At 32.6% G+C, this 26,245-nt stretch overlaps 1 protein-coding gene across 2 annotated transcripts in view; it reads right to left on the bottom strand.

Annotated features, from left to right (window-relative positions):
* Positions 1 to 9,588, bottom strand: part of LOC142321873 (uncharacterized) — a 220,921-nt gene extending 211,333 nt beyond the window's left edge. Inside the window, exon 1 of one of the 2 annotated variants that reach the window (XM_075360344.1) lies at positions 9,406 to 9,588. In XM_075360344.1, coding sequence (XP_075216459.1) covers positions 9,406 to 9,466 — 61 coding nt within the window. In that variant the 5' untranslated portion in view covers positions 9,467 to 9,588. The remainder of the gene's footprint in view (positions 1 to 9,405) is intronic. The other variant, XM_075360342.1, reaches the window with a different exon arrangement.
* Between the last annotated feature and the right edge of the window lie 16,657 nt (positions 9,589 to 26,245).

Raw genomic sequence — 26,245 nt, 5'->3', positions numbered from 1 at the left:
ATTTTGTTTTCTTTACGAAAGAGCCAATTACTCTACACTTTTTATTTTATTTTTTATAATTTTAACATTGTTTTTATTTTATTTGAAAAACTTCTAAAAACACAATGCTTGAATTTAAAACTGGACCGTTTTTTATATACAACAACAATGATATTTTTTATTATTCATAAGTATAGCCTTTTGTATTTTTCATTCATTTACGATTATTGTGCAATAAATTATCAGTGAGAAAAAATGTGATTAATGTACAATATTTTCGTGTGTATTTATTAGCCTACATTTTGTTTAGTATCTTCCGCGGTAATAGAATACTCTTCGGGTAACTTACCAATTACATACATACACATATACGTACTAACCAGTACGTATATACAGTACACTGTACTTATAAAGCTGAATCATGTTATGTAATAATACTGCAATCATATAATAAGATTGTATATGTAAAAAATGCAATATTTTCTTAAATAGTGCTATACATTTTACGTGAGTGAATTTACAACAGGTAGTAATTTCATAACATGTATGTTTCTCTAACTCGAATTTTCCGTAAGTAGAATTTTTTTTATTCCTTGAATATTCGAGTTATAGGAATTCCACACTGTGTGTGTGTGTGTGTGTGTGTGTATATATATATATATATATATATATATATATATATATATATATATATGTGTGTGTATATATATATATATATATACACACACGGGTAGGTACGCTGCATGGATGGGTAGGCATATAAGATTGACATTTCCCTTTTAATTTGTAAGAAACATGAAAAGTTTCACTTAATGTTTAAGAATTTATAATCAAAGCATTAATATCATCAACTGTTACAAAGAAAAAAACTATTTTTTTATAAGGATAATTAAATTTTATTAATATAAAATTTCTATAAAACGGTAAAGAATTTTCCTTGGTAAAATAGCAAATATAAAATAACATAAATACAGCATTTCTTGTAAGTATTTACTCTATGTTAAGATAACAATTTTTATATTTATATTTTTTTGATAAATTTTTTCTTGTTACGATAAAAACAGTATTACCACCCAAACAAACAATACAAGATAAAAAAATTATTAAAATTGAACAATATATGAAGTAAACTGTTCGTGAATTGAAAGTTATGTATCTTGGCAATATGCCAATGCAATTATAATCCGTATTTAACTTTATTGCATTTCCCTTCAAGAAGTAATAAAAATAATAATGTCACTTAAAAATAATAACCTTAGCTTAGCCAGCAATTATAAAACGATAAGAGAACTGAAATCTTTCCACTTTCTATAAATATTCATAAATAATATTACAGATATTGATGAAAGACACACTATTCAAGAAGTATTCTAAAAAGTTAACAAAAAATTTTCATTTACTTATAAAGTATGTAATATCCGAGTATATAGGCTAACAAATTAGCCTCGAAAGTTTTGACATAAGTGTTGCTTACCGAGTCCCAGTCCAAGACATCACTGATATTTAACTCTATACTGCTCTGTTTTGTTTAATTTTATACTCTTTATGCTAGTATATGTGGCTCAGATTCGAAGACAGCTAATCTTATAAGAACCATCACAAATGAAAATACCATTCATTTTTCTCTAATGACAGAAGTTCAGTATAACATGACCATTAAATAACCCAGGTAAAATAAAAATTTTAAAACCGTCTCCGCCAAATCAGACTTCTTTTAGATTTTATGTTTGAATGCCTTTTAGCAGATAAGAACATAACAGTAACAACTTAATGTTCAGTCAAATAAAGATAACAATTAAGATAACAAAATTATTTTAAATTATTTCATTTATAATTTCCAACATCAGAGCCTGAAAATTCCTTTAATTGCCAGTTTTAGTTGCGTAATTCTTCATTTTATTTTTTTTTTGAGAAAATAAATCTATAAATAATAATTCTGGGCTTACTTAAATCGTCATCAATGATGATTAAATTAGCAGCAAATTTGCTAGTAGATTTGTTTGTAAAATAAAACTTATTCTGAGACTTCCGACCGCTACAAAAATAGAATGACAGAACCTCCAAATATATTATTGCCATTAGAAAAAACCAATACTATTTACGTTCGTAAGCAGCGAACCCCAATATGTTCATCGATGACGTCAGCAACTAAGGCATATTTAAATAGATTACAAAAAATGTACAAGTACACGGAAAATTGCATTTTTGTATAAAAGTACTAGTTTAGCACAATCACCTTTTAGCACAAAAACCTTTTGTATCGGGGTTAATTAATCTTTTTCCCCCGAATAATGAAGATTTACCTTTAATTTTATTTTAGTGTTAAAATTATTTACCTTTAAAATTATTTACAGATTCTGGGTCGTTTTGAAATGAAATTCGTTTTTTTTATATATCTGGTTATACGGTAAATTGATTTAATCAAGAATTTCTTTAATATTTTTTTTTTCATTTTGACATTTAAATTACGATGAAAAACCGTTGGAAGGCATGGAAAAATCTCATGGATTAAAACAGTCTGAGACAAAACTGTTAGCACAGGATTAGTAACAATCAGAATAGTGGGCAACCAGCAGCAGCTAAGGTCAGGATATTACTAATAACCTACATCGTTACTAAATTACCACACCTTATTGTTTGTTTATTCTTATTTTTTTAAGCTCTACTTAAATATAATTTAGGCGGTTTAATTTCGCACACTAAACATACAGATGGACAAAAAAGCTCTGTTAATAAATCTTATTAAATGGGTTTGGCTTAAAATTAACGGTGATATTTTAGAATGATTCTGCTTGTGTTCGACTGTTTTATAAAAAATAAGTTTGAAGAAAAACATTTTCAAAAAAATTGAGATCGATTACAAAATTTCTGTGGGTTGACGTCAATTTTATGGCTGCTAGTTGTCGACGTAACAAGAAACCTGCCGGCCTCTGTGACACGAGCGGTAGCGTCACGACCTTACATCCGGGTTCGAATCCCGTTCAGGCATAGAATTTTCGCCCGCTACAAAATTATCATTTCATCTCATCTTCTGAAACAATACCTAACATTGGTCCCGGAGGCAAAAAAAATGCTTTCAAAAGTAATATACTCGATGAATGGCAACAAAATATAATTTCTTCATACGATTATTCAAAACTAATCAGACTCCCAAGACAAAAAACCTAATCTGCAAAGAAATTTAAAAGGTTACTGATAAAACATTTATACGCTTCAATTAACAAAATTTGGGATGTGCTTAAAACAAAAATCTTCATTTGTTAACAGAATAATTTTATTTCATCCTTATTTATTTTTATTCAACATTTCTATTTTTCCGGTGCTCGAATAAACACACAATTACACAAAGTCAAGTGAACTTTCTAAAACAAGAATAAATAAATGAGAACGCGTACACAAAACTTAAGAAGAAAATCCGCTATACGAGGTCTGTAAATAAAGAAATGAGGCTGGTTCAGAAAAACGTTTTACTTACAATCCAATTATACATGGACACTATCACCTTCGAAATAGTTTCCTTGGGAAGCCACGCAACGCTTCAAACGGTTTTTCCACTCTTCATAGCAGTGTTGGAACTCAGAGACTTGAATATCCATCAGGTGGTCGGTTACATTTTTTTTTTATCTTTCCTACTGTTTCAAAATGGTGTCCGTTAAGGTGTCTTCACCTACTCAAGTCAAGTGAATAAGATAGTTGAGAAACTACAGGAATGTTTTTCTTTGCCAAAAACTCATTAATTGAGAGTGCAGAGTGAGAAGGTGCTTTGTCATGATGGCATTCAGTTGTCTTTGATGGCTGATCTCACGCGGGCAACTCTTTTCCGCAGTCTTTCAAGAATTTCTCGGTAAACATATTGATTTAAAGTCTGTCCTGTAGACAAAAACTCCTTATGGACAATGCTATCGAAGAAACAAATTAGCATGGTTTTGATTTTTGATTTGCTCATTTTTGCTTTTTTGGGACCTGATGAGTTTGAAGTGTGCCACTCCTTGCTCTGGGGTATTGTTTCTGCGTCGTACTCAAATATCCAAGATTCGTCACCATAATAACATTTTTTAGAAAAATTAGGATCAGTTTCAATTCGCCCTAGAAGATCTCCGTACAGTTCCACCCTGTTCTTTTTCTGTTCAACAGTGATGTTTTTTGGAACCAATTTCGCACAATTTTTTTCATGTCCAATTCGTTTGTCAAAATTTGATGGACTGTGTATGGTTGAAATTTAATTGTTCTGCAATCATTTGACAGTTCATCGCCGGTTGTACCGTATCAAGTCAGATTCGTTCAACATTGTCGTCAGTTTTTTACGTTAACGGTCTTCCAGAGAGCATGGATCGTCCGCAACTGTTCCCAGCCATCTGAAAATGCTTTAAACCACTTAAAAACTTGGGCTCGTGACAGAGCGTCATCTCCATACGCACTTTTCAACTTTGAGAAAGTTCAGTAGCATTCTCACCCAGTTTAACACAAAACTTGATTGCACAACGTTGCTCATAATTAGTATTACTCATTTTTGTAACGCAGAACAAAAACTCGTTCCACGAAAAGTTTGTTTACGTATCACGTGGCCACAATAGACTAAAAATATTAATGCCTAATATAAATCAGCTGTTCATATAACCATGTTTACTAGTAACTTTACAGTGTTGCCACTTTGGCTGCCAAAAAAACCTAGTCTCATTACTTTATTTACAGACCTCGTATGATGATTCAAAGTTTTTGTTTTTTCCATAAACATCTAATAAATAAGAAATTAAATTCATAGACTAAAAAAATCTAATAAAACGATTTGTAGCAGCACGTAATAATTACAAGGGTAGTAATACTTTCAACATATTTTATTTTCTAAACAATCTTGAAAAACTCAATGAAAGTAAGCTATTATTAGAGCGTAAAAATTGAGTTACAATTAACAGAATTACGTAGTTTGAATAAAGTACACTAAGTAAGTGAGAAGAATGAAAGAAGAATAGACAAAGAGATGAAAGGTAAGTAGGAAAAGAGAACCGAAATTAAATGACCCGGTTGTACTATATTAACAATCGTATATACAACCGATGCTATAACACTGAATTGAATAATACGCAATGTTGGCATAAATTTAAGTCTTTTTTAAGGAGATTGTATGAATTAAGTTATACAACGTTTATATTTGCGAGAAAGACACTCTTGTTTGCTACGTCGATGTACATCACACATCCAAAACCAATCACAAAAGGAAATATGGTATTCTTATTATCAAGAAATATGAATAGAAAAATAAAGAAAGCTTAGATAAAAATACTGAAACATTATGACGTCACTGAAATCATAGCTAAGATAAAAGTATTCTCCAACAAATGGATTTTCCACTATCTGTAGACATGGATGACTCATTAACTTTTTTCAGTAAAATTATGAATGTGTGTTACTTAGTAGCCTTAATGCCTAAAATTTTATCCTTTACGTAGGATATACATACTTTATATATATATATATTGGCTTATATTAAACCAACCAGTGAAGAATATTAAATGAACAATGTAATATTTTGAAAATTATTCTGAAAAAAATCTGGTCGCAGTAGATACACATATGAGAAGGAATTGCTTAAGGAAAATTATTTTTGAAAGAAAGATGATCGGTTGGAAATAAAAAAAATAACAAGGAGGGAAAATTATCGCTCATAAATAACTACAGTAATTACACAAAGCCTAGTACTGTATTATAAAAGAATTGAGATGGCGTTTGATACGTTTGGGTGGAGGCAGGGACTACATCATAAAAGAACAATAAGGCTTCAGCCGTCCTAAATGTAGGTGTTCCTAGAACTTCGAAGAAGTTAATTGCATCTGTTAATTCTTCAGTTGTGCTGTATGCTGCGCAGATCTGAATGAGGGCGATGGAAATACAGCGCTGTAGGTAGACATCAGAAGCCTACAGAGAAGGGTAGAACTTCGGGTGGTCAGGATTTCCTTAGAAGCCGCGTTAGTCATAGCAGGTATTCTGACAATGAATTTGGAATTCTGGAAAGGTCAGAGAGGAGTGAAGGAATGAGTAAGTTGGAGGTAAGAGAGATGTTGCTTTTGAGGTGGCAGGGTAGGTGGCGGCGAGCTACCATTAGCAGATGGACGTACTCGCTCATTCCTGACATAAAGAGCTGGATAGGACGAAGTCATGGAGAGGTGAACTTTTGGATTACCCAGTGACTTTGTTTGATAGGAGAAGGAGGTTCGTGGAGTAGCAGACCCTCAGGAGTAATCAGCTGTTGTTGAGGTGTCTAGGATTCTGAGCTGGTCTGAAGTCCCGCGGCGAGTGCAGCATGCCCTGAGTAATGCCGAATGTAGGATATCCGGGGCATGATGTATTAAAGGGGAGGGGTTTTAGTCGGCGAGAGCCCGACTAAAACCGTCTGCACCGACGGGCGGTGGATGGTGTAGTTTCCCCTCCACCAACGCATAACAAAGAAAAAAATTTAAAAAAATTATAAGAGTACTACAAAAATAACTGGACTATTCTTTTATTCTTCAGGTACAAGCACTACCAAATTATTCAACCAGGCAATTAATGTTCACCGCGTAAAGTTATAACAAATTCATTCAGGGGTATTTATAAAATGCTATTCATAAAAATTGCTACTTTTTTTCTTTCCAGATAGTGTAATTTCAACGAACCACAACTTCGTTAAGGGAGTAAAAAATTTACGTACAAATTCATTTATAGGATTTTTACATTAACTGGAAGCATTTGTATAATCACATAAATAGTGTTAACAGGTTTGTTCGATCACGCAATCACGAGCGCGAGGTACTTCCCACACTTTGCTATCGCTGTATAATAAAGTCAGTTAATTATACACACCTTTTAATTAGAATTTCTGTTTAACAAATTCCTATGTAACGTAGTGCAATGAGAGCTTAAGCTGATAAAAATGATTCCTCCTACTGATTAATTTAAAATGTAAACGATACACACAATCCAAAAAAACAAAATATTCAGCCAGATAATAGACATGCGGTACAGACGTGTGGCTTCCTTTAAAATAAAATATGTAATATAAAGTTATTCATTATATTTTAAAGTATTATAAATAAAATAAAAATATTTGTATCCTTTTAAATTAAACTCATAAATATTGAAACATTAAATAATATTACATTGTTAAAATAAATTTGAAAATTTAATATTTAATTTTTTTTAAAGATTAATAAAATTAAAATAATTGTAGAAAAACAACTAATATTAGTGAAAATAGAAACAAAACTACTTAACAGTTATAATTTCAAAAGTTAAATAGACCTGTGAAGAAAAAATACAATAAAGCCGCTGGGAAAATCGATTCTGATGAGAATAAATAGTCACCTCTCGTAACAGTAAAATACAGTAAAGTATTTTCAACATTCCCTTTCGCTACGTACACCTTGAAAGATTACACTCTCGTAGGTAATAATTATCTCTTGAAATAATTATTGCACAAAACATCAGAATAACTTTCACAGGATACAGTTCACAATTTTCTTCTTTTTTTCTTTTTTTTCATTTTTATAGTTAGTTTGCTTAAAGTGTAATTCCTTTATCCATGAACCAACAATTATATGCTACATATGTCTGTTTAATAGCGTGATAACGTTGTGGGTATCAATGTATTTTATTCCCCTAAACCTGCTGGATAGATATCAATAAATCTAAAGTTATAAATTATGACGCTAAAGATTAGGCGGTAATAAGTGATAGTAAATATCCGCAACAACAAATAAGCTCTCTTTTAAGACAAAGTTTTTTTTTAATAATTAAAATATTAACGATAAGCCAGTATTCTTATTTTGTACAGCAACCCAAAAAACTTAACTAGCTAAACATATAGTTCGGAATACACAAGCTGATTCAATGGACGTCTATTTCTATTTCTAATTCAAGCTGATTTCAATTGGAAATCTAAACAGGATTGCACTATTGCCAGAACGCCGTTCTGGTATTGCTTTTTGGGAAAAATAAAAAACTATTCTTTCACAAAAAAAATTGTTTTAACTTAAAACCGATAAAAAATATAGCTTAAATGATAAAAATCAAACTGCACGTGAAATGGTCCTTGATTTTGGATATCCGTAACCTAACTGCGACAAAATAAATTGCTAAAAATCTAATTCACAAAAACGTTGGGCATTTGACGTGGAAAAGATTCAGTGTAAACATTGAAATAAATCGCATTTTTTATAACATTTTCATGCAGCCAACCGCCTGTAGCTGAGACCATATTCGTGCGGTCTACTGTAATATAAAATCAAACGTCCGGTACTGGAGAATGTATGAGTGCACCCCTGACACTAAATGTATTAAATAACCTCTTTTAAGCTGATTCCCAAGTTAACTTTGTAAAATAAAAACCCGTTTAATAAAAATAATACAAAATTTATATCTTGCCTTTATTTATTATCCGTTCATCATAGACAGTCGCTGGCTGGAATAAAATGATTCGACCCCCATAACGCAGCCCCCATGTAATTTTATAATGCAGCACAGTATAACAATGATTATGAGTTGTACCAAACTAAACACCTTCTGGAAATACGTATTATCTGATAATTCAATACATGAATGTTAATAAACTTACACCAGTGATAACTTAAGTCTCCTTCATAAAAAATATAAGACAAAACGTTATTCATCATGTATCTGCCTTTAAATAAAGTTACAGCTGTACAATGTAATCCGGTAGTACGAATTTAGCCTTATTTATTTATTCCGTAAACAATAAACTGAGATTCATTTACACTTTCTTGATGGATTTTTTTTTAGTACATCAATTCTCTTTCCCTCCCTGGAGCCGGACATACAACTAAGCACTAACACATTTGACAAATTGCGACTTATAAATAAAGCATTTTGTACATTAAAACAATATTTCTTTCGCACAACTGTGAACAAATGTTGAATCAAACAAAATCTTCTTAGAAGTTAAAGAGTTCCTGTTACTCTCCTCAAAAACTAAGAATGTTGGCCCTTGACCGCTTGCAAATATACAAATGCATAGACTTAACACAAATTGAAATAATACCCATACAATATGACGAAACAAAGGCTGAAGCTGGTTTCCTACAAATGGAATCATTACCTATAATTTTGTCTTCATCCTTAAGTAAGTTTCATGAAAAGATGTACGACAAAGGTAAAATAAATCAACGCACTAAAAGTAAGTGAAAGATAGTTTTTCTGACATTAAAGTGAGTTATTAATATCTCCGATATCCGGGGCCTTCCTTCATTGTAAGGATGGTGATATTAAAGGAAAATTGTATACAGATAAATAACACTGGTGCAAAGTAGGTAAGTGTAATACAGCAGCTTAATTAGTTTTATAGTAAATTTAATTCCTACTGCATCCAGTATTTTTTTTTTGTCTAGTATTCTCATTTTTAAAAAAATATATATATATAAAATAAAATGGACTTACCCACTCCAAAACTTTTTTTTGTGAAATAAATACAAACAACCCACAAGTACCACAGTAACATATTGACTACCAGAAAAATATTAATAAAAACAAGATACAAATGCACCCAACAAACAACGCAACAAAGAACGACTACTAGCAACTCTCACTACCAACTGCTGCTATTAACACAGCTAAGCCAAGACACTCAACAAAACAGATTAAATATCCCCTCCAATAACAATCAGTGTTGCCAATTTATTGCCACTAGACCTTCCAATTCCAAACTGTCTTGAACTTGCGATTTTTCCGGTCACTGACCGTTCACTGACTAAAACTAGGTTTAGCGGTTTCTGTAACTATGAACAACGTAAACGTAAATGGAATCATTACCTTAAGTTTTTTTTTTTTTTTTTTGTACCAATTAAATAATATTATTTTTATTCTTTTTTTAATACAAAACAAACTAACTTTCAGTAGTTTATGTTATGATAATGATTATCAAAATCTATGTGGTGGAGAAGGTGCACATTTTAGTGGGCTTAAAAAAAACCTCTGAATTCTAAAAAAAAACGAATATAAGTTTATGTAATAGACATCGTCATTAGCCGTCACTACAGTGAACAGGCTCTATTTCAATTCTGTATCTATTTTATACATCACCATCTTTATGTCTCCTTAGTGATTGCCATCTTAAAGAACATGAAAAAATTACCGATCCTCTTGTAAACAGACATTTTTATTTGCTCATTCAATTCAAATTAAACGAATAACGAGCTGAATGTTTTTAGATATGCTGGTTCTTTCTGTCTTTTCCTTCCTTATATTTAGAATGTTTACTTTATAACCCAAATGTAAATAATAGCCAACTTTATAAAATATTGTAGACTAAATTTACTTATAAGAATCGATGTTTTTCTTTATAATCAGCACTTTAATACAATATAGCTGAACAGATTCACCAAAATGTTCAATTTAATTCTTGATTTTCAATTTTGCATTATTTCGACGGTGGCAGATTTTTTTAATATTAGTATTATAGTAAGAAATTATAGTTTTACAATAAATGAAAAACTTAATAGAGAAGTAAATTATAATCATAAATGTAAAGTGTTCATAACTTTTAAAATTTTTGTATTCTAGAGACTCTGAGATTATACGAGAGTAAAAAAAAAAAACACCGTGACAAAGTAAACTTTAACGTCATTAACATGACAACAATAAAATTTCTCTTAAAACTAGATTATGTTTTTAAGCACTCCTAATATTTTTATCACTGAACAGTGGCAGTACTGGAGTACCCAACGCTAGTTTAAAAGTTTTTATATGAATTATTTTTTCATTAATTATCTTTTCTTTTCAATACTCAATCAAAATTTATAAACGGAAAAATATTTAATTTCTGATGTAAAATTGTTTATTATTTGGAAAAATGTATCACTAGTACATGTAGGTATAATTTTTTTTTTTTTTAATAAGGTACCAATCGCCGAAATGTACAAGGATAAAGACAAAACTTCATATTTTAACATATTATTGACTAAGCAGTAGCATCGAAGTTACGGAGTTTAAAAATCGCATACACAAAAAAAGCCTTAAAAATAAGTTTTTTGTTCAATTTAATAACACTACAATATGATTTCTTAACAATGAATTATTAATAATTCGCTATAAAATGGGATTTTTTCATTTGTTTTCTACATCTCCAACTAGAGTGTTTTCCTTTCGTTATACAAGATATAGTCACGTATTATTTTCCAGAAAAAATTATGTACCTTTGTATAATACGTATGAAATCACTTGCATTTTGTATGTGAATCTACCATTCATCGTTTAAAAAGCGTAGAAACACATAGATGCGCTGCAGTTCTACCAAAATAATGAAGTGTTGTCTGAAAGTGTCTGAAGTAGCATTTACACTGCTAACAGTATAATGAACGGAATTAATGTACCAAATCCAAAGGAGGACAAAAACAAAATAATTGACTAAAACATTGGAAAAATCAAACTATGAATATAAGTAACTAAATAAAATAATTGAATGCCTTCTGTACAGCTTGCGACTGTTATTTAGTAGTACCATGTACTATTTATAATACTCAGTAATTTTTATACAATCTGTACGACTCTATACAGATTTTGGGTATTTTCCATTAGGTTTCTACACGCTACAGATAGTAACAGACGGAATGAGGGACAAGTCGCAATCACGCAGACCCGTATTTATGTGAGTTTATGTGGAGGAAACGCTATGAAAACTACGATTTATTTGAGAAAATTTTAGCACATATATGTAAGTGTTTTGGCCTCCTGCATAAGAAAATAATTGTCTTCCTTTCCTTTCATCCAAAACTCCTACATTTTCTTAATAATAATAAAATAAATTATATTTAAAAAAATAAGTTAATAAGTATTTTAAAATTTAATAATTATAACATTTAATTATTGGTTATTTATTAGATACTTACATAATTTATTTTTTACTTTTCTGTGAATTTTTATATTTGTTAATATATTATATATATTTTTTTAAATTCTCACTTTGATTTAATTTTTATTTTTTACTTTTTAGAGGGTGTTTTTTCTAATTTGTTTCCTTTTTTTATTAATGTTAATATTAATATTAGTTAAATAAAAGCTTTTTTAAAAAAATAATTTTTTATATGTAATCAAATATATTTTTGTAATTTTTTTTTGTATTTTTTTAAGATAAAAATAAAAGCTTTTAAAAAAGTAAAAATATTTATTTTTACACATCGAACTTACATACGTATATCAAATTTCATTGATTTTCATACGATAGATCAAAAGATATAGCAGTTGCAAGATTTGATTATTCTTAAAGCGAGTTAAATAAAAGCTTTTAAAAAGGATAATTCAGCAACGAAAACCACACCAGCATTGGCATACTGATACTGAAAACTAACAAATATAGCAGGATAGCAGCTAGGAGCCTCCAAATAATCAATCATTAAAAAAATATGTTAATGTACTCAATATGAAAAAAATATGGATCTATTAAAAATATTAAGGGATGAGACCAACACTTACTGAAATGTTGTTTTGTTGCCTGCTGACTGGTGCCCACAGCTTGTTTAGACTGTGTATTTAGAATTACGTTTTGTTAAGAAAATTGTTATGCTGTACCAAACCTGTCGTTAACTCTTATTTAAATTTAAAAGTTTTACAATTGAGGGGTTCAGAGTCAAAGGGGTGTAAATGCAAATAACCTGATCCTGAGAAATTAACCTCTAAAGTTTTTGTTTTGTTATAAACTTCTTCATTGACACAATAAAGTTTAGACATATTAATTATATTTTTTGATCATTCTTCAATATATAATATAAGGTTTGTTGACTTTTTTCCTCAAATAATATAATACCAACCAAATATTTAATGTATGTTGTCACATCATTTTGGCTGATAAAATCCTACTTACATCCTTTTGTCAGTAAAAAAAATTCAGTAATACACAAAATAGTCTGAATAATTTGAAAAACTGATTTTAATAACCACCTTGGTTAATATACATATTGTGTATTAATAACTATTACTTGAACAAAAGTATAATATAAAAAATTATAAAAATACTAACTTCATAGTCTAAAAAAAAATTGTCTACTTTATAACAAAGTACTTCACATTAGTCTTTTCATTTTTTCTTTATCTACCACCGCACTGAGTACATAAGTATTAATAGTCATTACTTTATTTAGTCATCATCTGATTCTAGCATTTCATCCATTATTTCATCTTCACCAATTTCTGTTCTTACTCTGCCTGAATTGTTGCCACATTTTAATGCCTTGTAAAAATTGTGGTGAACAGGTGATATAAATTCCAGTAACTGCATTAAATCCTGTACTCGGCAGTTTTAATTTCCAAGGACTTGTTGTACAAAGGTTTTAAGTTTGTATTAGTTGTTGGACAACCAGGTTTATTTTTCTTTAAATCTACACAGAAGAATAGAAAGTTTGATGATATTGTCTTTTTGTAAAATACTTTATATGGGTGTTGCTTCTCAAAATGAAACCACTGAATCTCTCTGATTTGTGTCACTTTGTCTTTCATACCTTTATCCATTTCTTGAATGCTTACAAAATCCTTACCTTTCATTTCTTCAACAATGAATTTCTTACTACCTTGAGAAACTATTTTCATCCAGTCATTAGGAACAAAAATGTATGGTGTTTTCCGCTTTAGCTTTTCGGTCAAACCAAAATCTTGGTCGCACTCCATGTAGGAGTGTCCAGAGATAACAAATTTATGGTCAACTTTTTGATACTGGTATTCATAACAATGTAACTCCAAAACTTGATTATGTTCTTATTTTTATTTTGTCAACCAGCGTTGTCACTAAAAGCAACAATGTGAGTGACACTTGGCAGCAATGTTTTTATGAAGTGAAGTATGCAGGAGCCAATTTCTTGGGATCCTCTCATTCCTTCTCCCTCACATAAACCCTGTTTATGTGGCATGATTATGAGGGTTTTTTCGAGATCAAAACAAACAGCACGTATTGATCTCTTGCCTCATTTTTCGCTTCTATAGCTTTTTGCGCTTGCAGTAAATGCAAATCTTTCTCCTGTTTTAAAGTCTGTAATTCTTCTGCGTTATTGCAGTGAGATATTCTGTTTTCAAGAACATCACATTTTGTACACGTGTCGGTATGGGGCTTTTTGAAACTATATTAAACGAAAAATCTTGCTATAAAAGCTTTCCTTTATGGATACTTTGTTCATTTCCTTACATTTCGCATTGTATAGTTCATACATTTTGTGTATGTTGAGTGCGCTAGGTAAGTATTTCCTGTTTGGATTGTAATGCCTAGAGTAATGGCTTGTATACAGAGGGAAAGACATTATATGGTCTTTATATTAATCTGATCCTGACCAATTTTGTTAGCAGGCGAGTGTTTACCTCTTTGATCCTTTTGTGATACTCCAGTCAAGGATGTACGTTTGGCTTTAACAACATTGTCATAACACTTTACACTTACATCTAAAGTTTTTAGCAAAAAATGCTTACAAATTCGTTTTCCAAGAAGGTTAATTTTGACACTAACAGATTTCCTAGAATTTATTGATACTTTCTGGTTATGAAGAGAAGTTTTAATGCAAGAATTAAGAAATGCTGTCTGCAAATTCCATGAACCTAATATTCATCAAATAACTTTTGACGTGTTTCAGTAGAGAAGGAGTCACATTGGTAACAACAAGTATGTGTATATTGCTTTACTGACCTGGCTTGTTTTATTTTACCTCCATAGCCAATATACTCTTTTCTGTGGTTCTAAAGGGATTTCCATTGACTCTTTATCCATAATTCTTTGCGCAGTTGTTTCTTACGTTTTTCAAAACCTTCAGCTTGAGACGTTTCATCACTTGTTTCTTCCTTCTGGCTCATAATCTCTATCTGCATAACTGTCATCTGCAGGTCACAACAAAAATTGAATCAGTGGCAAATCAGTGTCAAATACAACACAGTAACAGTTACAAAAATGCATGTACCTATAAACCAGTTACCAGCTTAGATATTTTTCATAAGATCAAAAAATCACCATTTTTGGTAAAATGTTTTAATTCCAGTTCTTTAAAAATAAATATTATTTTTCATCTCTGTAAAAATTGAAAAATGATTGCACTACCAAAAATACAAGTTATGTAGGTATGGAAAACTATAAATTTTAATAACTCAATAAACGATAAGTTGAAATAACTTTAATAAAAATGGTAATAGAACCCAAATTCTAACAGTTTACTACTAATAACTAGGTACTTATACATAGGTACACAGTAGAACAGTTACATGCAATAATTTATAGGTTATCTTATTGGTACTTACTTTTACACTCACCTTCAGAATAACTAATGTTTTCAGAATAACAATTGTTTTCTTCATCATCGCCATGACTTTCCATTTTGATTCACTTTATGAAAGAAAACCTGGAAAACTACTAAGTTAACACAATACAAAGTATTGTGAACTGGTAAACTCTGAACTCTGAACTGGTAAACAAACAACACATGTATAGCCAAAGGGATGCAAGTAACTTACACCCATTTGGCTGTCAGACATATTGTGGTTTTGTTGACTAGTTTGTATGTTGATCAACAGATAGCAGCACAATACTGAACTTGTGCTTTCATCTCTTTGCCAGTAAACAGTTTGATACTCATTCTCACAGTTTGTGCACTTAATTCCATGTTTTAAAAAAATATCACTTACACCCTTTGACTCTGAACCCCTCAATTACAGTAACAGTGAACAAATAAACACAAACAGTATTGTGTACAGCATCTTGTTGTGATCCGGCTTGAATGACCACAATGTTGTGTATGACATCTTGATCTTGACGAAGAGAAGTACCCAACTTACGCTGTCAGTAAAAATAGTTCCTGTAAAAATAGTGTTTCCTGTAAGTAAGGGAATCTAATGTGCAGTAAACACTTTCAATAAATGTTGCAAATTTATTAAATAGAAAAATTAATTATATAATATGATCATAATTTTATTTTAAATACTGACTAGAATAAACGAAAATTTTGGATCTTGAAAATTTATAAATAATAAAACATACAACTTAATATTAAAATAAAGTCTCATAATGATTTTAAAAAGCACAAGTCAGCTTATATCTATAATGTAATATTATAAAGAATTCAATCAAATAGGCCAACTTACAATTACAGTAACACTTTGCATGCTTTTCTTTCGGCAAAATCTTTGATTACTTCATCATATTCTACCATTCTTGAGACATTGTTGATCTTAAGTAGTTCTTGAAGAGTTTAAGTTTTGAAAAATTTCATTCTCCTGAGGCAACAGTGACTGGGAGAATGAGGGCAATTCTGAGGACTACATACAAGTTTGGGAACTTTTCATTTAAACGAGAGGATGTTAAATACTTTAATATTTCCATTGGCCCTTTAGACAGCCTTTTGGTAGGATGGATATAATAACCAACAATTTTGGTAAATTTAAAAGTTGTCTGTATCGATATGACTTCTGTCTGTTGGTGCGATTTGTAAGTCGAACATTTTTTCAAAAGACCTTCTTTTTCCTCACTTTCAATGTTATACATTAAACCAAAATTGTCGTGGTGTTTATGAAGTTGAATGAATCTTGCCCCCAAAGAAGAAATTGTTCTGTCATGTACGTAGAAGTAGAAGTTCCTCTTGAATTGTTGTTTTTTCAACAGTTTACTGAACAGATTAATTCTGAACAGAACTGAGTGCCACATCAGAAGACAGCAGACAAACTTGAAATTCCTGATTTTTTTTGGCTAAGCTTAGTGCAGTGTTTTTGCCGTAGGCATATGTTCTGGAGAAATTGGAAACCTCAAACAATGCATTATTAACTTCTCCAATTTGGTATCTCAGTGGTCAATTCTACTCTCCCAGCGAGTTTCACTTAGGGCTTTTAGTGTCAAAGAAGTTACATGATTCTTTAACACATCTCATCAGTGGGTTGAAACAGAAAAAAATTGTATACTTCTTGTATTGTACTGAAGAAATTTACAGCTTCAGTACAAGAAAGAGCTGCATCATTCACAACCAGATTAAGAGATTGAGTACTGCACAGTACAAAAAAAGATCAAAGACTCAAACTGAGGATTCTATTTTGTACTGCAGCATCTTTCCCCTTCATATTGGCTCCATTATTGTAGCCAATAATAATGAATACTATCAAGAATGTCAGGAGTATCCTCAATATGTCATAATAAGCCTTTGCCTCATGCCTACTCGATTTAAATAGCAACCGACATCCGGCCTTAAAAGTTGCCTCATCCATTTGAGTATTCTACTGCCTCAAAAGAGTCAGCAGATCATCCTCAGGTAGCCGTCACTCAATATCGTTATATGATAGAAAACTCTTGGGCAACTCAGTTGTTTTGGGACAACTCTCATGTCAGATTTACCAATCTTTAGAGAGTCCAAAATAACCTTCACAGTCTCCTTGTCGTCTGCAACAACAAACCTCTTTTGAGTCTCTTTGATATTCTGAATCCTCAAGTTCAGCTTCTTGTGTCAGAAGATGACTTGAAAGTCATCCTTTATCTTCTTGCTAGTCGTTGCTGCAGCCCCTTCCTTTAAATTTACCAACAGAACCTCGGGTTGCCAACAAGATAAACTAGCCCCATGCTTTCCTTTAAGTACTTCACTCCATTGCTGTGGTTGCACTGACTGTGGCACCCGAGTAGGAACATTAAAAACCTTCCTAACAACTACATCCTTAACCACAGGAAGCTTAGTCACCACCATCTCATAACCATTCACCAAAGCATTCATGATCACTTTAAGTTCTTTTAACTCTTTCTCAACCACCTCACGTAAAGATCTTTTAACTGGTCCTACTGGTACCCTCTAACACATGCAATGCTGCTGCATAATGTTCATCAAAAGCTCTTACAAGAGAAGTGGAAACTCCCAGCACTCCCCATAGCCCTCTGGAAATCAGATCACATAGTCCTTAATCCCACAAGCAGGGACCCCTGACAGTCCAGCCCTCAGCCCCTCATCACCAGACAAGGATGAAGAATCATCATGCTGAACTTCAAATACTACAACACCAGAAGATTTTACCTGCCTGGTCTTACCCCTGTCAGATACCTTGTTCATATTCAAAACGAAAAAAATAAATAAACAACAGATAAAACAACTAAGTATAATAAACTTAAACAAACCAGAGCCACCAAAAAGCCAATGACAAGCTAGCAAATAAACAAATTAACAAAGAAGATGTCTGCCTAGCAACAGATATCTGAAACAAAATATTAAATAAAGAGCAAAATAACACAAATAAAGTATAATACAGCACAAGCCCAGTCCCAGTAAGGGTGGTTAAACAAAACAATCACTTACTAACCTAATTACTATGATAGCCTATAGGCTACCCAACAGCAAAAATCCGTAAATATTTAAAAACTCCTAGATTCACACCCTAAATTACTAGCAAAAACACAAATCAAACTCGTGCAAAAAATATTCAACAAGGACGAACGGCGTAAATTATAAAAGTATAAACAAAATACAAATTTCGCGGAGCCTATAAAAAACGTACGTAACGCGTCGGTGTCGCATGTAGAACTACTCGTGGGAACCGCATGGAAGTCCCAAACATTCTCTCTTCGGTCCACTTGGAAACTCGCAAACATTTCGGTCCACTTGCAAACAATCTCGGTGGTTGTTGGTCCACTTGAAAAAACCAACAAACCCGGAAGTTTACAAAGACTTCGGCCGACGTTATCATCGGAAGATGTATCAGGAGATAGTGAAACAAAAAATGTAGTAGGTGATGCAAAATTTTCTAATGTTCGGTTTCTCATAGTGGAATATAACAAGGAAGGTAGATCATTCTCTAAGGTTTCTCCTTTCCTAATAAATAAATGTACAGTTATGGCTTGGGGCTCTCCTAAATCTATTAAAAATCATAGGAATGGCGCCTTGATAATTGAGGTAATGAATGATGACCAGAGTCGGAAGCTCCTAGCCCTTAAGAATGTAGGGAACGACAAGGTAATAGTAGAACCTCACAGGCACTAAATACCAAAGGTATATAGTATCCCGTGCAATTCATATTTTCGGTCAAGTCACGGCAATCTTTTGCCGTGAAAATATGAATTAGCAGAAATATCAGGAGAGCTATCCCCGCAATCAGTTATTTCATCCTCGCAGAGGATAATGAGGAGGTAAAATGGTGTTAATGTACCAAATCATCACTTACTGTAACCTTTTCTACTTCCACTGTCCCTGAGCGAACCTCTCTGTCCGTGTGCGGCCATATAAACCAAACTCAAGACACTGCTTTCAGTGTCAGGGGTTGGGCACAAAAAAATCGGTTGCACAAAGGAACAAGTTTCTGCGTGTTGGACCGTATGGGTCATGATGACAGCTCATACGCTGATATAGAAGAGTATATTAAATTGTAAGCATTCATACTTGGCAAGATGTCGGGAATGTCTGAAGAAGCTAACCGCTTCTGGTCTTAAAGAAGTCTTAAACAAAAAATGAAAAACCGGTTAGTGTTTGACAAATAATCTGCACGTAGTTGTTGAATGTTAACAGGAAGGAGTATTTATGGCTACAAATATTATACACTGGAATGTTTGCGGTCTCCGTTACGCCAAGGATATTGAAATCCTAATGAAGGATGAAAATCCTTTAGGACTGTATTTGCAGGAAATTCACCTCCGTCCCCAGGATGATGTGTTCTTTCACGGATAGTTTTCGAAAGGTATGACTATGAAATTGATGGTAGAGAACGAGTAGGTGTGGCTGTTTTCCTAAAGGAAGTAGTGTTAGCCACGCGGCTACCCCTGAATAGAAACACCCCTGCAGTCTCAATAAAGATGTTGAGCCATTCAATATGAATATCTGCAACTTATATCTTCCTCCAAATTTGAACATCAGTGAGGATGATTTATCCAGTATGTTTTCCCAGATTCCGGTACCCTGCTGGCATCCGTGGCGCGGGTGGTAGCGTCTCGGCCTTTTATTCCGGAGGTCTCAGGTTCGAATTCCGGTCAGGCATGGCATTTTTCACACACGCTACAAATCATTCATCTCATCCTCTAAAGCAATACCTAACGGTGTTCCCGGAGGTTAAACAAGAAAAAAAAAAGATTTCGGTAGCCTGCTTAATAATTGGCTATTTCAACGTCCATCACCATTCTTTGGGGTCATCGTCATGTTCTGCCCGGGGAAGGATAGTTGATCGACTGAGGCAGATATTTCTGCTTATTAAACGATGGATCGTGCACGTTTGTAACATCTTCATCAGGAACACCTTCGTGCATCGATCCGTGGTTGTGTTCAGTATCCCTATTCCACTTCTTATCTGGCGCGTTTCCAAAACATTTTGGAAGCGATCCTACAAGGAAGGTTATCTTGGTTGGTGGTAGTGATTTGCCTGAGAGTCAGCTACGCAGATGAATGTTTGGGAAGGCAAACTGGATCGGGTACAAAGAATCATTTAGGCAGTACAATGAAAGTGGTTACGCGATCCAACAACTTTCCATGTTTGCATACCTGATACTTGATAGTGCGAATATATCCCCTTACATCTGAAAAAACCATGAAGGCCTGCTGTTCCTTGGTGGACCAAAGAATGCAGGACGGCATTAAGGGATCGTTGCAGGGCTTTGCGTAATTTTAATCGTAGGCCTACGACAAAAATGCTCTGCATCTCTGCAAGGGCTGTATGCTGTCGAGTGTTTTGATATGCTTAGCGGAAATCATGGTTAAATTATGTTGATACCATTTCTCGGACAACTCCATCATCCGTTGTTTGGAGAAAGGCACTAGTCCTGTGTGGATCAAGACAATCTTCACTACCGATACGACGAGAAACCAACGGCATCCTCATTACCATGCCAATTGATGTGGCGAACACGTACGGTTACTCGTATAGGTCAGTTTCACTAACATCATCTACTATCCTGAGTTTATGAGGTGTATAAGTTGTAAGCTAGATAGTTGTGCATTTTTTATCGAGATTCGCAAAATGAATTAAATATTCCTTTTTCTCTTGATGAACTAAGATATGCGTTGAAAAATTCCCGTGACACTTCCTCTGGAAATGATAATATCAGGTTCACTATGCTATCTCACCTCCCAAATAGTCCATTACGACATCTTTTGTCTATTTACGATAAAATATTCTCTGAACAGGAATTTCCAGATTCCTGGTTAGAAGTATTGGTCATCTCCGTACTGAAACCTGGTAAACATAAATCATGCCCTTCCAGTTATCCTGTATCCTTGACCAGTACCCTGTACAAGTTGATGGAACGTATGATAAACAGTCATCTAGTGTGGTGCCTTGAAAGAAACCCCTAATTGCCCCGAACAGTGCGGTTTCCGCTAAGGTAGATCGGCTATCGATCATGTAGTTATTCTGGAATCTGTTATTTAAAACGTCTTCCTACTTCACCAACGAGTGGTTGCGGTATTTTTTGATATGCAAAAGGCATACGACAGAGGAATTCTAAATAAACTGCATGAATGGAGGTGTATACAAGGAAATCTCCTTGCATTTGTAAGAGGTTTCATCAGCAGTCGGTCCTTTCGAATTCGAATTGGAAAGACGATATCCAAAAGTTTCACACTAAAAACGGAATACCACAGGGAAGTTTCCTGCGTTACCTTATTTGCCGAGTCATAAATAGTATAACAAGAAAACCCGTTATGTAATCTTTGTTTGTTAATGATTTCTCATTTTACGTAAAATCTAGGACGGACTTTAGCTACTAGCGAGAGGCTGCTCCAAAATACAATAACACGTTTAGAATCGTGTTGTAAAACGAAATGATTGACATTTTCTCCGGAGAAAACGAAATGCATCTGCTTTTCACGCTTGAGGGAAGATACTGACCATCAAGTGTTTTTACATGATGAACCAGTTGAAACTTGCAGACGGGTTAGATTTTTAGGAATGTGGTTTGACCAACGACTAACGTGGGTAAAACATTTAAAGGAGCTGAAGGTAAAATGTTTAAAAATTACGACATTCTGAGAGTTTTATCTAATATTCGTTGGGGAGCTGATCGAGTATGTATGTTGCGCTTCTACTGAGCTCCCGTCCATTCCCACTTGAATTACGGTTGTATAGCTTTTCGTCCGCTCGGTTCACCGCTCTTAAAATGTTAGATTCCGTTCATAATTTATTCATCGTCTTGCTACAATTGCTTTTCGTTCAAGCCCTGTGGTAAGTCTACTAGTAGAGAATAGAGCAATCACTTTCGAATATTTACGTTAGTACAGATCTAATGATCTGTACTAACGTAAATACTCCAACGTCTGATGCGGTGTTCTCTAACAAACATCTGATTCGATACCAATAACGGCCGAGATCTACTGCTCCACTAGGCATAAGAATTCACCGCTTTTTCTTGCCTCTAAATATAAAATTACCTCCAGTCCTTACTGTTGTCCAATGTTATTACCCTCCTTAGTAGCCTTCTCTCGTTAATTACTACTGCTTTGATCTTTGTCAATATAATAATAACACAAATCCGGTTATCTTGCAAAACAAATTTTATAATATTATAAATATCATGAATCCTGTTGTTACAATTTGTACGGACGGCTCTAGAAATGTTAATTCTGTTGGTTGTGGCAACAGAACACACATGTTTCGCCTTCCCATCATCTTCAGTGTTTTCGTTTTGGAGCTACATGCTATTAATAAGGCCTTAAATATAATTAGCCCATTATTTCAACATTTGTCTGTTCAGATTCCAAGAGTGTCTTACAGGTGATTAGAGACATGCACAGTCTGCTATCTCCTAAATGGCTCAGCGTAACACAACTGTGAGTTTCTGCTGGATCCCCAGCCATATTGGAATTTCAGGCAATGAGCACGCTGACAGTGCGGCAAAAGAGTCTTGTCTGCAGCCTCCTTTCACTAATCGTGTTGTTTCAACTTGTCTACTCTCTGAAGAGTGCGATCCGTGATGAGTGGCAAAGTAAATGGAATGCTACCATCAACAATAAACTTCATCCTGTCACCGTGGAGCTCCTCTTGTAGGAATAACTGTCGAGAAGAGTTTATTATTTGCAGTTTGCGAATAGGGCACACTAGACTCACTCATGGATATCTCATAACTCAAGACTGATGAACCCATTTTTATTCCCTGCGACTGTCAACTCTCTGCTTAGCAGATTCTTGTGGTGATTGTGTCTGTTATGCAGCATTGCGTCATAAGTTTAAATTAGGGGCTAACTTCCGAATTATCTTAGTAAACAATGAGACGATTACCGAATGTTTTACTACTTCTTAGGGCCGTCCGTTTCAAATATTTGAGTTTTCTGTAGTATTTTTCAGCTATTTATGCTATTTGGCGTATGGCAGTGGTAATTTTATTGTTTTAATTTAGATAATCAAAATAATATTCCATTGCGATTTATTTCGCTTTTAGCATACGCCATAGGTATTTTTTATTTATGATGAGTTTTATATTATTGGTTTTTAGTTATTAATTTCATTTTTAATAATTATTTACTTACTAGATAAATACTGTGTCCGGACGTTAATGACGATGCTTAGTTGTGCGCCCAAAGAAAACAAAATATACAAAACTCTTAATCAATCGTTACGACATTTTAAAACAACTGTTAATAACTGATATAATCTTGAAAATTTCTTCTTACTCTTTACTTAAATTTATAATATATAATGTATTTAAAAATGTTTTAATATAATAATGTTTTTTATTATAATAATAAAAAATAATAGAACATTTATATTATAACAAAAATTAAAATATAATTTATCCAAATTTTGTTAAAAATTATTTCAAATATTATTTTCCTTACAAATTAATTTTATTTATTTTATTCAAATTGTTTTATATTAATAACAATTCATTAATTTTTTTTCAAATGATATTTCTATTATTTATTTAAACAGTAATTATGTTCTTGATTCAAATAAAATAAAAACAATAAAATAAAAGATGACAATAAGTTATCAAGAAATAACAGAGCTTGCGTCTGTCTCCAAGGCAACAATAAACAAAAGGTACAACATGGTCAGTGAAGACATTAGTTAATTAATACACAGACATATACATGTACACACACATACACACACACACACACACAAACACACACACATATTTAAAAGATACATTATGTGCCGTATACTTCAATTATTAAAAACACCAGTTCACTTAGAAAATGTAAAAGGACTAGTTCAAAGAGAATTTAATATTAAAACAAATTACAATATTACAAGAACATTTCAAACATCAGCAATATCGGCTGCTAATGAACCAATGGGTGGTTCAAAATGTAACCCTCCAAAACCATTGGATTTGATAAAATGCCCACAAAAATCTAAAATAGAAGATTGTTCATTGGATTTGACTATACCAACACCAGGATACTATGATCTAGGATATTGCAAACCACCATGTGAACCTGAATTAAAAGCGTGTCCGGCTGCTAAAGCTCCAATTGGAAAAGGATCTAAAGTGAAGGTTTGTTGTGTTATAAAAACTAGCAAATTTAGAATTAATCCATGTGCAAAACCTAAATGTTAATTATGTGTTGCCGATAAGACATTTTTAAATTCCTAGAAGACAAAAAAGTCAATGTTTGTAAATCAGGGATCAAAAACTACTTATAAATAATAAATTTATTAGTTTTTCAAACTAATTTGTCTTGCTTTGTTTTACATATTAATCAGTCAAAATAGTAAAGCAAATTAAAATAATTTAAAAGAATAAATAATTAATACAGACTACTGAGCACTAGTAAGTGGTTATGAAATACTATTAAAAAGAGTAATATAAGTAAAATGTTTCATTGTTGTCATTTTACATTATGTAAAATGACAACAATGTTACTTCTCACAAGGAGTAACCTGGAATTTAGGGTCAATTTTCAGGTAACAGAAAAAAGTTGGCAATTGTAGAAACTACAGTTAAAAATAAAACAATATAATTAAATTTTTGCATAAAAAAGCATAAATTTTTATTTTCCAATACATTAAGGCTTTTATTTTTAAATACTGGAAAGAGCTAAAATGCCTTGTTTAAAGTTACATAATTTTTTTTAAAATAGTATATAGATTTTATTAACTTGCCTAAAAATGTAAAGCCTCCTTGGTAAAATTTCCCAGCAAATGTTTGAATGTGTGATGAAAACCTTGTCAGTAGCTGTAAAATTTCACTTAGATGACTTTTAATGACTTAAACACTCTTATTGGTCCTCTAAATTAAATTGCATTTTTTTATAATTTACATAAGTTGACGCATACTTTTTTGTGCGCTTTTCAACACATTTTTGTCATAAGACAATTTGAATTTGATTTCTGTCTCTCATTATTTTTCTGGAGATAATGCTGATTTGTTGGTCACGACAACCAGGCACTATTGGTCAATCTGCTTATTTGCCAAAGTTGCATTCTTCGATGTTGTATAAATTATAGAATTTGATCAGAGCTTTCAAACTGCATATAAACTTTCATTTTGCTAGATTATTTTGATCTTATTATTTAGCTCCACTCTGCTATTTAACTTCATTAATGGAGTTAGCAGGTGCCTTTTGACATGAAATTAAGAAATCTGATGTACAGCTAAAAATACTTGTAACCTATGCACAATTGTGGTGCATTGTTTTGGTGTTGGATTGGTGGTTGTCTTGTGGGTTTGTTGGGTGTTGCTCAGTAATAACCCAAGATGAGTTAAATTGTGATTGTTTATTTTTGGTAAGCATTTTTGTTTTGAAATTGTTTGCATTTTTGTTTTGAAAACTTATAGAAAAGTTTTCAAATACTTCTGCTACTAATGGCAATGCAGTTTGAGCTCTCAAAAAATTTGTAGCAACAGGCTTTGTGGATTATGATCACAGTGGAAGACCACCTAAACTAACGAATGAACAGAAGCTGCTTGATATTACTGATGCTATAACTGAAAGTCCATGAGTCAAAGCAAAAGTTAGCACAGCTAAGATACATTTCAACAAAATGTTTAAACCATTGACAATAGTCTTTTGGCATGATCTGTAGGTTTCAGTTCTTGGAACACATTTTGTAGGAGAAAAGTTTCTTTTCTTACAGCCTTATGTATGGTAGCAACTATCCTTGTTTTAACTTGCAAGATGAATTTTTTCATTATGGAATGGCCTGATTACTTACAATCTGAAAGTAAGCTGCAAATTAGGGTATAATTAGGACATGATTGTTGACTTTAATAGTCTTTCCATTGGATTATTTTTTAGGCATGTTGCCTGGATTCATTGGGCTAATTATTTATGCTTTTATTCACTAGTAAAACTCTGATTTGGACATCACGTGTCTTCCTTCCTTGTGCGCCTATTAAATTACTGTATTAAATGTTTATATTTTAAGATTT

This window comes from Lycorma delicatula, chromosome 3 (assembly GCF_047948215.1).
Source record: "Lycorma delicatula isolate Av1 chromosome 3, ASM4794821v1, whole genome shotgun sequence".
Classification (NCBI taxonomy): Eukaryota; Metazoa; Arthropoda; class Insecta; order Hemiptera; family Fulgoridae; genus Lycorma; species Lycorma delicatula.
Note: the sequence above shows the minus strand (reverse complement) of the source record. Positions and strands in the feature narration are given on the sequence as shown.